We start from the raw sequence: 12,508 nt of genomic DNA on the forward strand, positions 1-12,508 counted from the left end.
CAGGAAAACAGACAAAAAAGGCCACATTCGTTCACACTTAGTCTCTAGCTGTCATGTGTAATGCACCAAAACCACAGCTCCCTAGCCACATCCAGGCCCCATAGACCTTTCCCATGGTTTACCCCAGATGTTTCACATGCCCTGGTTCAGTCCATTGACAGCACATCAAACCCAATATACCACATCATTCCCATTCTCTCTATTCCTTGCATGCCGCCCACCCTTCTGTATGTTCAAGCCCCGATCACTGAAATTCTTTTCCACTCCATCCTTCCACCTCCCATTTGGTCTCCCACTCTTACTTGTTCCCTCCACCTCTGAGACATATATCCTCTTTGTCAATCTTTCCTCACTCATTCTAACCATATGACCAAACCATTTCAACACACCCTTCTCTGCTTTCTCAACCACACTCTTTTTATTTCCACACATCATAGAAATATCATAGAAATCATTAAAGTGTACAGTGCTGAAGTAAATGAATGTGAACATCAGCCAGGGACAACAAGAGGTTATGTAATAGTATTCACCATGACAAATCAGATTCTGGATTGAAAGGATTTTAAGCAAAACTTGGAATGAGATCATCAAAAGCAATAATCTAGTGACATATATGAAAATATACTATGAGAATATATTACAATTAATCAGTGAACTAATTAGAACAAAAAGAAAGACAGTACCAGATAGAAGATACAAAGAGCAAACAATGAATGAATAGATCACGGAAAAAAGAAGAGGTAAGCATCAAGGGCAGCAAGAATAAAAGAGCTTGATGAGAAAATAAAGGATGCAGATATGGAAATAATGAAATCCCATTGAAGAGAACAAAGAGTGAATGAAGAGAGTTATGTAGAACATGGAAGGGAACCCTGAGTTACTATTCATATATGTAAACAAAGATAATGGTAAGAAATCAGCTTGGATCCAATAATGTGGTAGAAAAGTATGAAATTAACCCTCTGCAAAAATGCAAGATGTTACGTGAACAATGCAAATCTGCATTTAGCTCCAAATGCAGCAAAAGATTAAATGATGAATTGTTTAACAAACGTGATGAAATTGCACTCAGATATTGAGATGTTGGAAAATGGTGTACTCAGGACAATTGATTAGCTCAGAGAAAATCAGCTCTAGGTCCATGTGGAATCCCAGACCTATTCCTCAAAGAGACTAAAAGCAGTAATTGTAAAACCAATAATGCTATTGATGTGGCAAATTCTAGATGAAGGCAACATTGTATTTCACAAAATGGCTTATGTAACATTTTACAAAGGAGGATCCAAGCTAATAGCTAAAGCAGTACAGGCCTATTAAATCAACTTCATATGTGATAAAAAGACACAAATTAGAACATCTGATCTAGATCAGCTGCACAAAGGAAGACCAATATGAATCTGTATGAAGAAAAGGCAGGCAAACCTAATTATTTGCTCATTACAGTGACGTGTATAAGAAAAAGAACATGAAAGTGTAATGCAAGGAGAGAGAATGGACACTTTCCCTAATTTTGCAAAGGCATTTGACAAATTAAACCATGAAATTTTATCAGAAAAAGTAGCTAAACAAAACATTAAGGGTAAGATAGGAAGAAGGATTAAAGAGTTTTTAATGATGAAAAAGTTCAAAGCAGTAGCAAAGGGAACCATGTCTGATGAAGCTGGTCTGTCTAAGATACCACAAGGAATAGTGACAGTATCATCACTGTTCATAGTAATGACATCAGATCAACCATCAACAGAAAGGTAAAGGAAAGCATTTTAAGGAGCTTTTCTTATGACCCCTAAGTAAGTAGAATGATTGGATCAAGGAAAGCATTTTAAGGAGCTTTTCTTATGACCCCTAAGTAAGTAGAATGATTGGATCAGAAGCCAATCAAATGAGGTGCAAAAAGACTAAGACATCATACAAACGGGTAGAAGTAAACCTGACAGAAAATAACAAAGATGAATTTGAGTAAATTAATTATGAAATAAGTAAAAAATACTTCAATGACACTGTATGAAGGCCTAACAGTGTGAGCAATAGAAAATGAAACATTTGTAAAAGGTTTGGATATCATTTTAAATGAAAAACTACAATTCAGAGAACTTTTTGAGGAAACAGCATCAATAAGTCAAGCAATGTGTGGTGTAATGTACAGAACTTTGACCACAAAAGACAGAAAACTAATGATAAAGATGTTTAACGAACAAAGATGAAGCAGAATTGAATACTGGTGTGTTAGATTGTTACAAGCAGAACATACGAAAATAAATTGAGAGAAATAGGAAGCACTTCCTAAGCAAAATCAAATGGATTAACTTATCAATTACCAAGAAAAGGTTAGAAGAACTGCAACATAGCCTAGAAAGATGAGAGAGATATATGTTAACATACGCAAGGTAATATGGCATAAAATGAAAATCAATCAAACCTTAAGACTCTCACTAAGGAAGATTCAGAGTTTTCAAATCTGCAAGCATACCATGAACATAACAATATATCAGACAAGTGTAAGAGAGCCCAGCAAGGAAGCTCAGATAGAAATGAGAAACATGTATAGAACAGCTATATAAACATTTGGTTGACATGATTGAAATCAGTCCCAGATGAACATAGAATTGATAATGATATAACAGATGTGTTGCAGGTAGGAACAGCATTATTTATCAAGCAAGACATGGTAAGTGCTATGTGCTAGCCTTGCCGTTTAAGTAAAATCTCATCATAGGTACTCTCTCTCTCTCTCTTAGTTTAATAGTGTACCAAGTATTCTTTCCTTCAGATCATGGCATTAAGCCATTTCTCATTTAATGTTTTCTCTAAGGTATCTAACATTTTTATTCCCCTCTTCAGCTTTTTCCCTTTTATATACTGAATGGGGCAAGTCTACATTTTCACCCATTCTTTCTGTACTGTATTACTAGCAAGCGTTGTCTGCTTCACATGCATATAAACACATTTCCATATTTTTTGCTTGGTCTTGATTTTCAATCTAAAATGTTTGCGAAAGATCTTGTACATCACCCTGCTGTAAATACAGGAAATGATGCATCAGTTGATGTCCATTTTTTTAGCAGTGGATCTCAGAACTCTTGGTGGTCAAAAATTATATATTTTGCCGAATATGATCATTCTTTTATGGCATCAGTTCACAAAAGTCTCATCAGTGAATCTCAGTACCAAAGTTATGAGATGCTTTTTTTTTTTTCTGGGCAATTTCAGCTACAGGTACTATAGAAAAAAGTTACTTATATGATTTATGTGATTTCAAAGGCACCATGAGAAAAATGTATATTCTACTTGTAAAAGAGGTTTATCAGTGCAGAATTTCCTTCACACTCTTTATTTTTGTAATAACTCAGTGAATTTCATTTCTTCAGTACCAAACAGAAATGCAGAAAATATCGGTCTCATATTGTAGGAATGAGGGTTGGTGTCAGCCTTTTATTTTTCTAAATTATAAACACTATTGAGGGCCGTTAAACACAAATCGTTTTAAAGTTTTCATTTTCTTAGCTATTATTTGTACAAAGAAGGAATGAATTATGAAGTCTTCCTCTTTTCCTCTCTTCAAGAGTAATATAAGTAATTTATTACACTGACAGTAATTCATTAAAACAACTTTACCTAATCTCCATCCAATACAATTATTTTTATTCTATATAATCTTATTTTGTGGTGATGCCAATTTTTTTCCATCTTGCTTATTCATGCCATTCTCATTTTTCAACATGATAATTTTTCAACTGGAAAGCAGCTACTTCACATGTCTAAACACTGATAGTAAGCAATATGATTTCACAGATTAAGCTCTTTTTAAGCTGTTGTGATCAGCATTAACATTAATGTTATGATAAAATTTTGAATTCCATCATTCTTTAAAAAGATTAGACATGTGTTCTGACCTATAACTGTAATTGGATAGAAAAAATAATTTTTCATAACTAGTAGATGGAAATAGTAAAAGAATATTGAAAAATCTAAGGTAACATTACATGATATTCATTTATAGATCCTTTGATATTAAGTGGAGCATATTTTTTCACAGCTTTTTGAATAGTTTTCAATTTTATTTTTCTTTCCAGGAAGTATTCATCGATGTGACACTAGCGTGTGGTGGGAAGCAGTATCCAGCTCACAAATTTGTGCTATCAACATGTAGTGATTACTTTAAAGAAATGTTTACAAAAAATCCTTGCAAACATCCCATAGTATTTATGAAAGATGTGTCTGCTAGAGACTTGGAGGCATTATTAGATTTTATGTACCGAGGAGAGGTTAATGTGCCCCATCACAATCTAGCGTCACTAATTAAAACTGCAGAAGGACTGCAGGTCAAGGGTCTAGCCGTCCCAGATGATCCCATCCAACTTAGAAAAGCTGACCGATCATCTAGAGAGGTCCCAACCCCCAGACCACCTCCAGAACCTTCATCTAGCCCACCACCAAAGAGAAAAAGAGTACGAGACCCAGACTATGTGTCTGCTGGTCTTAGCCTTATGTATAGTAATTTGTCACCCCAAGAACCCAACAGTCCATATGACTTGTCACAAAAATCATCCTCATCTTCTGTGTCACAGTCAGATAACATACAGAATGAGTGTGTTCCTCACTCTGTTTCCCCGGATCAACCTCATCATGGGAACAAAGAAAATTCACCTGATGAACATAAAAGTATATCAAGCACACCTCAGCCTCCACATACACCACAACCACCTCGTTCTCCGTTACTCTTAGCTCCTTCGGAAGTTAATTGTCAAGAAAAGACTCGTGATGAATCTGATCCTGTGCCAGGTCCATCTTGGAGACCAGTTTCTGAGAAACTAGAAGATGAAGTGGTAAGTCTGTGAACATGTGTTTGTTTTATCGACATTTCACGTCATATTAAATTTCTTATGTTAATTTTAACACACCTGAATCAATTATTAATGAACACAATTTCATTTCTGTTACAGATAAAGGAAAATATTGAGTTAATAGATATTGTAATATATGACAATAGATATTAGAGGGAAATAAATCACTATTGTACAAAGTCATCTGTTTATGAATTATGTCTACACAGGTTGTTAAAGAAGACATCTCTGTAGAAGAGGAGGAGGAGGACTGGGGATTAGAGAGTGGGCCAGGGAGTGACATGGGAGATGCTAGTAGTGGTGGTGAACACCCACCCATGGATAACCTCCCCCCACACTCTTGTTCTAACTCTAGTCTTCCCTCCTCCTTGGACCCAGCACTGGTGAGTAATGTGTTCCTTTTTTAAGGGTTTTAGAAATCCTTTTTTTATGTTATCAAAGCCATTCTGTAAATCAAGTCTTTCTAGAGCTTATAACTGAATTGTACTGTATATGAAGATTAGTTTTCAACATACAAATAGTATATTCTTTGCTGTTGTCTGATATACAAGTTTGATTAACAGAATATGGCTCTGCAGTACAACTACTTCTGTCTGTTGCATGATTATTGAGATTTGCATGCTGGTGGGTTCATGGTGTTTATTTATAAAACAAAATCTTTAATTGTGGGAACTTTCAGTACTATACACATCCTTGCTGTCAAAACTTCCTTTAGGTCTTTATTTTGGAGGAAATTGATTTTGGTTCTTGTTTGGAAAATACAGTATATTTTCAGTGAAAAATAACTTTACTTTCATTGTTGTTGAACTTTTGCAGCAACAGATAATTCCAGTGATAAACCTTGTTGCTGCTCAGCATTTTTTTTAAATGGTGTGGGCATTGCTCATGGGCCTGTCGCACCTTCTGTCAAGTAAAGAAAATTCCAGAGGGAGTTCATCTAAGTTAATCTGAATATGCAATATATATCTGTGATATATCTTGACCCTGTGATGTATTAAAGGCTTGATCAAGTCTCAGTCTTAATGAATGATGAATTATAGGGTTAGTAAAGTTTCCACATCTTCCAGCATCTTATATTCCACCTTGTTTGCTTGCTCTCAGAAGGACCCTACACTGACATAATCTATGTCTGCATCTTATCATCCACATACTGTATTCAGAGCTGAATGATGCAGATATTAGTATCCATATCCATCAGCATTATATTTTCCATTTACTTAATTTATTGCTGGATGATGCAATTAGACAATACACATATCTATATTTGTCAGCATCATATATTTCGCATCATTTACTGCAGATTATTCCAAATAGCCAGTAATCCTGTTTCTCAACAGTTTATACAGGCAAAATATCATGGGTCTGTAATCTCTACAAGCAAGCAATGTGAGGAATTTTTATGGGTTTAAGAAATATTGTTGCTCTGTGGGTCACAGATTGCAGTCTGATCATATTGTACCCTTAACATAGTGTTTTTGCATACCTAATGCAGGTTCTAAATGTTATATGCATATATCACATTTGGGCCATTTCTTTCGTCTGTTTCCTTGCGCTACCTCGCAAACGCGGGAGACAGCGACGAGGTATAAAAAAAAAAAAAAAAAAAAAATCACATATATATGTGTACTTTATAGGACATTTGATAAACATATACTGAAATTACTTATTGGAAACTCATGCACCAAATAGCAGTAATTTTGAATCCATTGGACCATGGAATTTTGAAGTTTAAGGATTTCAGAAAAGGTATTCAATTTTCTGTTTGTACTGTACATCCTGCATTCAGTATATATTGCTGTTTAAACGGTATCCATATTTGTCAGAACCTTGTCCTCTGTAACCTGTACTTCATACAAGGTAGTAATCCTGTTGTATATCAGTATTTATATCTGTTGTATGTACTCCCATGTGGATAATATCCATGTTTACCTGCATATAATACTCCACTTTTTGTATGCAGTACAGGATATTCTATGTGCAGGGTATCTATGTCTGTGAGCACCTCATTCCTGTATTCATGATATCTAGGTATCTGTCTATTAGCATTTTTATATTTCTTTACTATTTTCAGTGCAGGGCATCTCACATAGAATCCCATCCAGATACCTTTACTACAAATTATCCCTCATCCGTGCTTTCATCACCCTAATGCACTTATTACCTAAGGTTTTATTCCTGAGTCTCCTTTTCATTCTCCAGCCAACTCATTACATCTGAATAATGTCACAGTATTTGTGTATGTGTGTGTTCTACTTTTCTTATATTCATGCCACCCTCACATTGTGTATCACTAAATGGGTCATTTCTTAATTTTCTTTTTTTCATGTTGAATTCACCGTCCTTCATCTCTTGGCAGTATCTCTAGAATACATGCTACATTTTTTAACATGTTTGCCATTCCCTGCATTAATTTACCAAAATATTTAAAGTAATATTTTTTCAATATACTTTGCACTCCAAAATGTACTTCCAAATCTGGTTTTTCTCATTCACAACCATCTTTTTATCAAACGTCTACAAGTATATATATATATATATATATATATATATATATATATATATATATATATATATATATATAATTTTTTTTTTTTGTCGGTCTCCCGCGTTTGCGAGGTATCGCAAGGAAACAGACAAAAGAAATGGCCCAACCCACCCCCATACACATGTATATGCATACACATCCACACACGCAAATATACACACCTACACAGCTTTCCATGGTTTACCCCAGACGCTTCACATGCCCTGATTCAATCCACTGACAGCACGTCAACCCCGGTATACCACATCAATCCAATTCACTCTATTCCTTGCCCTCCTTTCACCCTCCTGCATGTTCAGGCCCCGATCACACAAAATCTTTTTCACTCCATCTTTCCACCTCCAATTTGGTCTCCCACTTCTCCTCATTCCCTCCACCTCCGACACATATATCCTCTTGGTCAATCTTTCCTCACTCATTCTCTCCATGTGCCCAAACCATTTCAAAACACCCTCTTCTGCTCTCTCAACCACGCTCTTTTTATTTACACACATCTCTCTTACCCTTACGTTACTTACTCGATCAAACCACCTCACACCACACATTGTCCTCAAACATCTCATTTCCAGCACATCCACCCTCCTGCGCACAACTCTATCCATAGCCCACGCCTCTCAACCATACAACATTGTTGGAACCACTATTCCTTCAAACATACCCATTTTTGCTTTCCGAGATAATGTTCTTGACTTCCACACATTCTTCAAGGCTTCCAGGATTTTCACCCCCTCCCCCACCCTATGATCCACTTCCACTTCCATGATTCCATCCGCTGCCAGATCCACTCCCAGATATCTAAAATACTTTACTTCCTCCAGTTTTTCTAAAATGGGAAACAATATATATATATATATATATATATATATATATATATATATATATATATATATATATATATATATATATATATATTTTTTTTTTTTTATACTTTGTCGCTGTCTCCCGCGTTTGCGAAGTAGCGCAAGGAAACAGACGAAAGAAATGGCCCAACCCCCCCCCATACACATGTATATACATACGTCCACACACGCAAATATACATACCTACACAGCTTTCCATGGTTTACCCCAGACGCTTCACATGCCTTGATTCAATCCGCTGACAGCACGTCAACCCCGGTATACCACATCGCTCCAATTCACTCTATTCCTTGCCCTCCTTTCACCCTCCTGCATGTTCAGGCCCCGATCACACAAAATCTTTTTCACTCCATCTTTCCACCTCCAATTTGGTCTCCCTCTTCTCCTCGTTCCCTCCACCTCCGACACATATATCCTCTTGGTCAATCTTTCCTCACTCATTCTCTCCATGTGCCCAAATCACTTCAAAACACCCTCTTCTGCTCTCTCAACCACGCTCTTTTTATTTCCACACATCTCTCTTACCCTTACGTTACTCACTCGATCAAACCACCTCACACCACACATTGTCCTCAAACATCTCATTTCCAGCACATCCATCCTCCTGCGCACAACTCTATCCATAGCCCACGCCTCGCAACCATACAACATTGTTGGAACCACTATTCCTTCAAACATACCCATTTTTGCTTTCCGAGATAATGTTCTCGACTTCCACACATTCTTCAAGGCCCCCCAGAATTTTCGCCCCCTCCCCCACCCTATGATCCACTTCCGCTTCCATGGTTCCATCCGCTGCCAGATCCACTCCCAGATATCTAAAACACTTCACTTCCTCCAGTTTTTCTCCATTCAAACTCACCTCCCAATTGACTTGACCCTCAACCCTACTGTACCTAATAACCTTGCTCTTATTCACATTTACTCTTAACTTTCTTCTTCCACACACTTTACCAAACTCAGTCACCAGCTTCTGCAGTTTCTCACATGAATCAGCCACCAGCGCTGTATCATATATATATATATATATATATATATATATATATATATATATATGCATGACAGCTAGAGACTGAGTGTGTACGAATGTGGCATTTATTGTCTTTTCCTAGCGCTACCTTGCGCACATGCTGGGGGAAGGGGTTGTTATTTCATGTGTGGCGGGGTGGTGATGGGAATGAATAAAGGCAGACAGTATGAATTATGTAAATGTGTATATATGTATATGTCTGTGTATGTATATATATTTATACATTGAAATGTATAGGTATGTATATGTGCGTGTGTGGATGTGTATGTATGTACATGTGTATGTGGGTGGGTTGGGCCATTCTTTCGTCTGTTTCCATGCGCTACCTCGCTACACGGGAGACAGCAACAAAGTATAATAAAATAAATATAAAAATAAATATATATATTTATAAAAGAAAGAGGCAGGAGGTCAAGAGAAAGGTGCAAGAGGTGAAAAAGAGGGCAAATGAGAGTTGGGGTGAGAGAGTATCATTAGGGAGAATAAAAAGATGTTTTGGAAGGAGGTAAATAAAGTGCGTAAGACAAGGGAGCAAATGGGAACTTCAGTGAAGGGGGCTAATGGGGAGGTGATAACAAGGAGTGGTGATGTGAGGAGGAGATGGAGTTAGTATTTGGAAGGTTTGTTGAATGTGTTTGATGATAGAGTTGCAGATATAGGGTGTTTTGGTCGAGGTGGTGTGCAAAGTGAGAGGGTTAGGGAAAATGATTTGGTAAACAGAGAAGAGGTAGTAAAAGCTTTGCGGAAGATGAAAGCCGGCAAGGCAGCGGGTTTGGATGGTATTGCAGTGGAATTTATTAAAAGAAGGGGGTGACTGTATTGTTGACTGGTTGGTAAGGTTATTTAATGTATGTATGATTCATGGTGAGGTGCCTGAGGATTGGCGGAATGCTTGCATAGTGCCATTGTACAAAGGCAAAGAGGATAAGAGTGAGTGCTCAAATTACAGAGGTATAAGTTTGTTGAGTATTCCTGGTAAATTATATGGGATGGTATTGATTGAGAGGGTGAAGGCATGTACAGAGCATCAGATTGGGGAAGAGCAGTGTGGTTTCAGAAGTGGTCGAGGATGTGTGAATCAGGTGTTTGTTTGAAGAATATATGTGAGAAATACTTAGAAAAGCAAATGGACTTGTATGTAGCATTTATGGATCTGGAGAAGGCATATGATAGAGTTGATAGAGATGCTCTGTGGAAGGTATTAAGATTATATGGTGTGGGAGGCAAGTTGTTAGAGGCAGTGAAAAGTTTTTATCGAGGATGTAAGGCATGTGTACGTGTAGGAAGAGAGGAAAGTGATTGGTTCTCAGTGAATGTAGGTTTGTGGCAGGGGTGTGTGATATCTCCATGGTTGTTTAATTTGTTTATGGATGGGGTTGTTAGGGAGGTGAATGCAAGAGTTTTGGAAAGAGGGGTAAGTATGCAGTCTGTTGTGGATGAGAGAGCTTGGGAAGTGAGTCAGTTGTTGTTCACTGATGATACAGCACTGGTGGCTGATTCATGTGAGAAACTGCAGAAGCTGGTGACTGAGTTTGGTAAAGTGTGTGAAAGAAGAAAGTTGAGAGTAAATGTGAATAAGAGCAAGGTTATTAGGTACAGTAGGGTTGAGGGTCAAGTCAATTGGGAGGGAAGTTTGAATGGAGAAAAACTGGAAGAAGTAAAGTGTTTTAGATATCTGGGAGTGGATCTGGTAGCGGATGGAAACATGGAAGCGGAAGGGAATCATAGGGTGGGGGAGGGGGCAAAAATTCTGGGAGTCTTGAAGAATGTTTGTAAGTCGAGAACATTATCACGGAAAGCAAAAATGGGTATGTTTGAAGGAATAGTGGTTCCAACAATGTTGTATGGTTGCGAGGCGTGGGCTATGGATAGAGTTGTGCGCAGGAGGGTGGATGTGCTGGAAATGAGATGTTTGAGGACAATATGTGGTGTGAGGTGGTTTGATCGAGTAAATAATGTAAGGGTAAGAGAGATGTGTGGAAATAAAAAGAGTGTGGTTGAGAGAGCAGAAGAGGGTGTTTTGAAATGGTTTGGGCACATGGAGAGAATGAGTGAGGAGAGATTGACCAAGAGGATATATATGTGTCAGAGGTGGAGGGAACGAGGAGAAGAGGGAGACCAAATTGGAGGTGGAAAGATGGAGTGAAAAAGATTTTGTGTGATCGGGGCCTGAACATGCAGGAGGGTGAAAGGAGGGCAAGAAATAGAGTGAATTGGAGTCATGTGGTATACAGGGGTTGACGTGCTGTCAGTGGATTGAAGCAAGGCATGTGAAGCGTCTGGGGTAAACCATGGAAAGCTGTGTAGGTATGTATATTTGCGTGTGTGGACGTGTGTATGTACATGTGTATGGGGGGGGGGGTTGGGCCATTTCTTTCGTCTGTTTCCTTGCGCTACCTCGCAAACGCGGGAGACAGCGACAAAGTAAAAAAAAAAAAAAAAAAAAAAAAAAAAAAATATATATATATATATATATATATATATATATATATATATATATATATTTTTTTTTTTTCAAACTATTCGCCATTTCCCGCATCAGCAAGGTAGCGTTAAGAACAGAGGACTGGGCCTCTGAGGGAACATCCTCACCTGGCCCCCTTCTCTGTTCCTTCTTTTGGAAAATTAAAAAAAAACGAGGGGAGGATTTCCAGCCCCCCGCTCCCTCCCCTTTTAGTCGCCTTCTACGACACGCAGGGAATACGTGGGAAGTATTCTTTCTTCAGTATCCCCAGGGATATATATATATATATATATATATATATATCTTTTCTTTCAAACTATTCGCCATTTCCCGCATTAGCAATGTAGCGTTAAGAACAGAGGACTGGGCCTTTGAGGGAATATCCTCACCTGGCCCCCTTCTCTGTTCCTTCTTTTGGAAAATTAAAAAAAAAAAAACGAGAGGGGAGGATTTCCAGCCCCCCGCTCCCTCCCCTTTTAGTCGCCTTCTACGACACGCAGGGAATACATGGGAAGTATTCTTTCTCCCCATCCCCAGGGATATATATATATATATATATATATATATATATATATATATATATATATATATATATAGAAGCAGTGAAAAGTTTTTATCGAGGATGTAAGGCATGTGTACGTGTAGGAAGAGAGGAAAGTGATTGGTTCTCAGTGAATGTAGGTTTGCGGCAGGGGTGTGTGATGTCTCCATGGTTGTTTAATTTGTTTATGGATGGGGTTGTTAGGGAGGTAAATGCAAGAGTCCTGG

The 12,508-nt window shown here is 37.8% G+C and overlaps 1 protein-coding gene across 10 annotated transcripts in view; it reads left to right on the forward strand.

Annotated features, from left to right (window-relative positions):
• Positions 1-12,508, forward strand: part of LOC139746781 (uncharacterized) — a 155,402-nt gene that overhangs the window by 70,131 nt on the left and 72,763 nt on the right. For all 10 annotated transcript variants that reach the window (XM_071658320.1, XM_071658323.1, XM_071658325.1 and 7 more), the window contains exons 3-4: positions 4,071-4,823; positions 5,051-5,224. In XM_071658320.1, the coding sequence (XP_071514421.1) occupies positions 4,071-4,823; positions 5,051-5,224 (927 nt within the window). The remainder of the gene's footprint in view (positions 1-4,070; positions 4,824-5,050; positions 5,225-12,508) is intronic.

This window comes from Panulirus ornatus, chromosome 66, assembly GCF_036320965.1.
Source record: "Panulirus ornatus isolate Po-2019 chromosome 66, ASM3632096v1, whole genome shotgun sequence".
Classification (NCBI taxonomy): domain Eukaryota; kingdom Metazoa; phylum Arthropoda; class Malacostraca; order Decapoda; family Palinuridae; genus Panulirus; species Panulirus ornatus.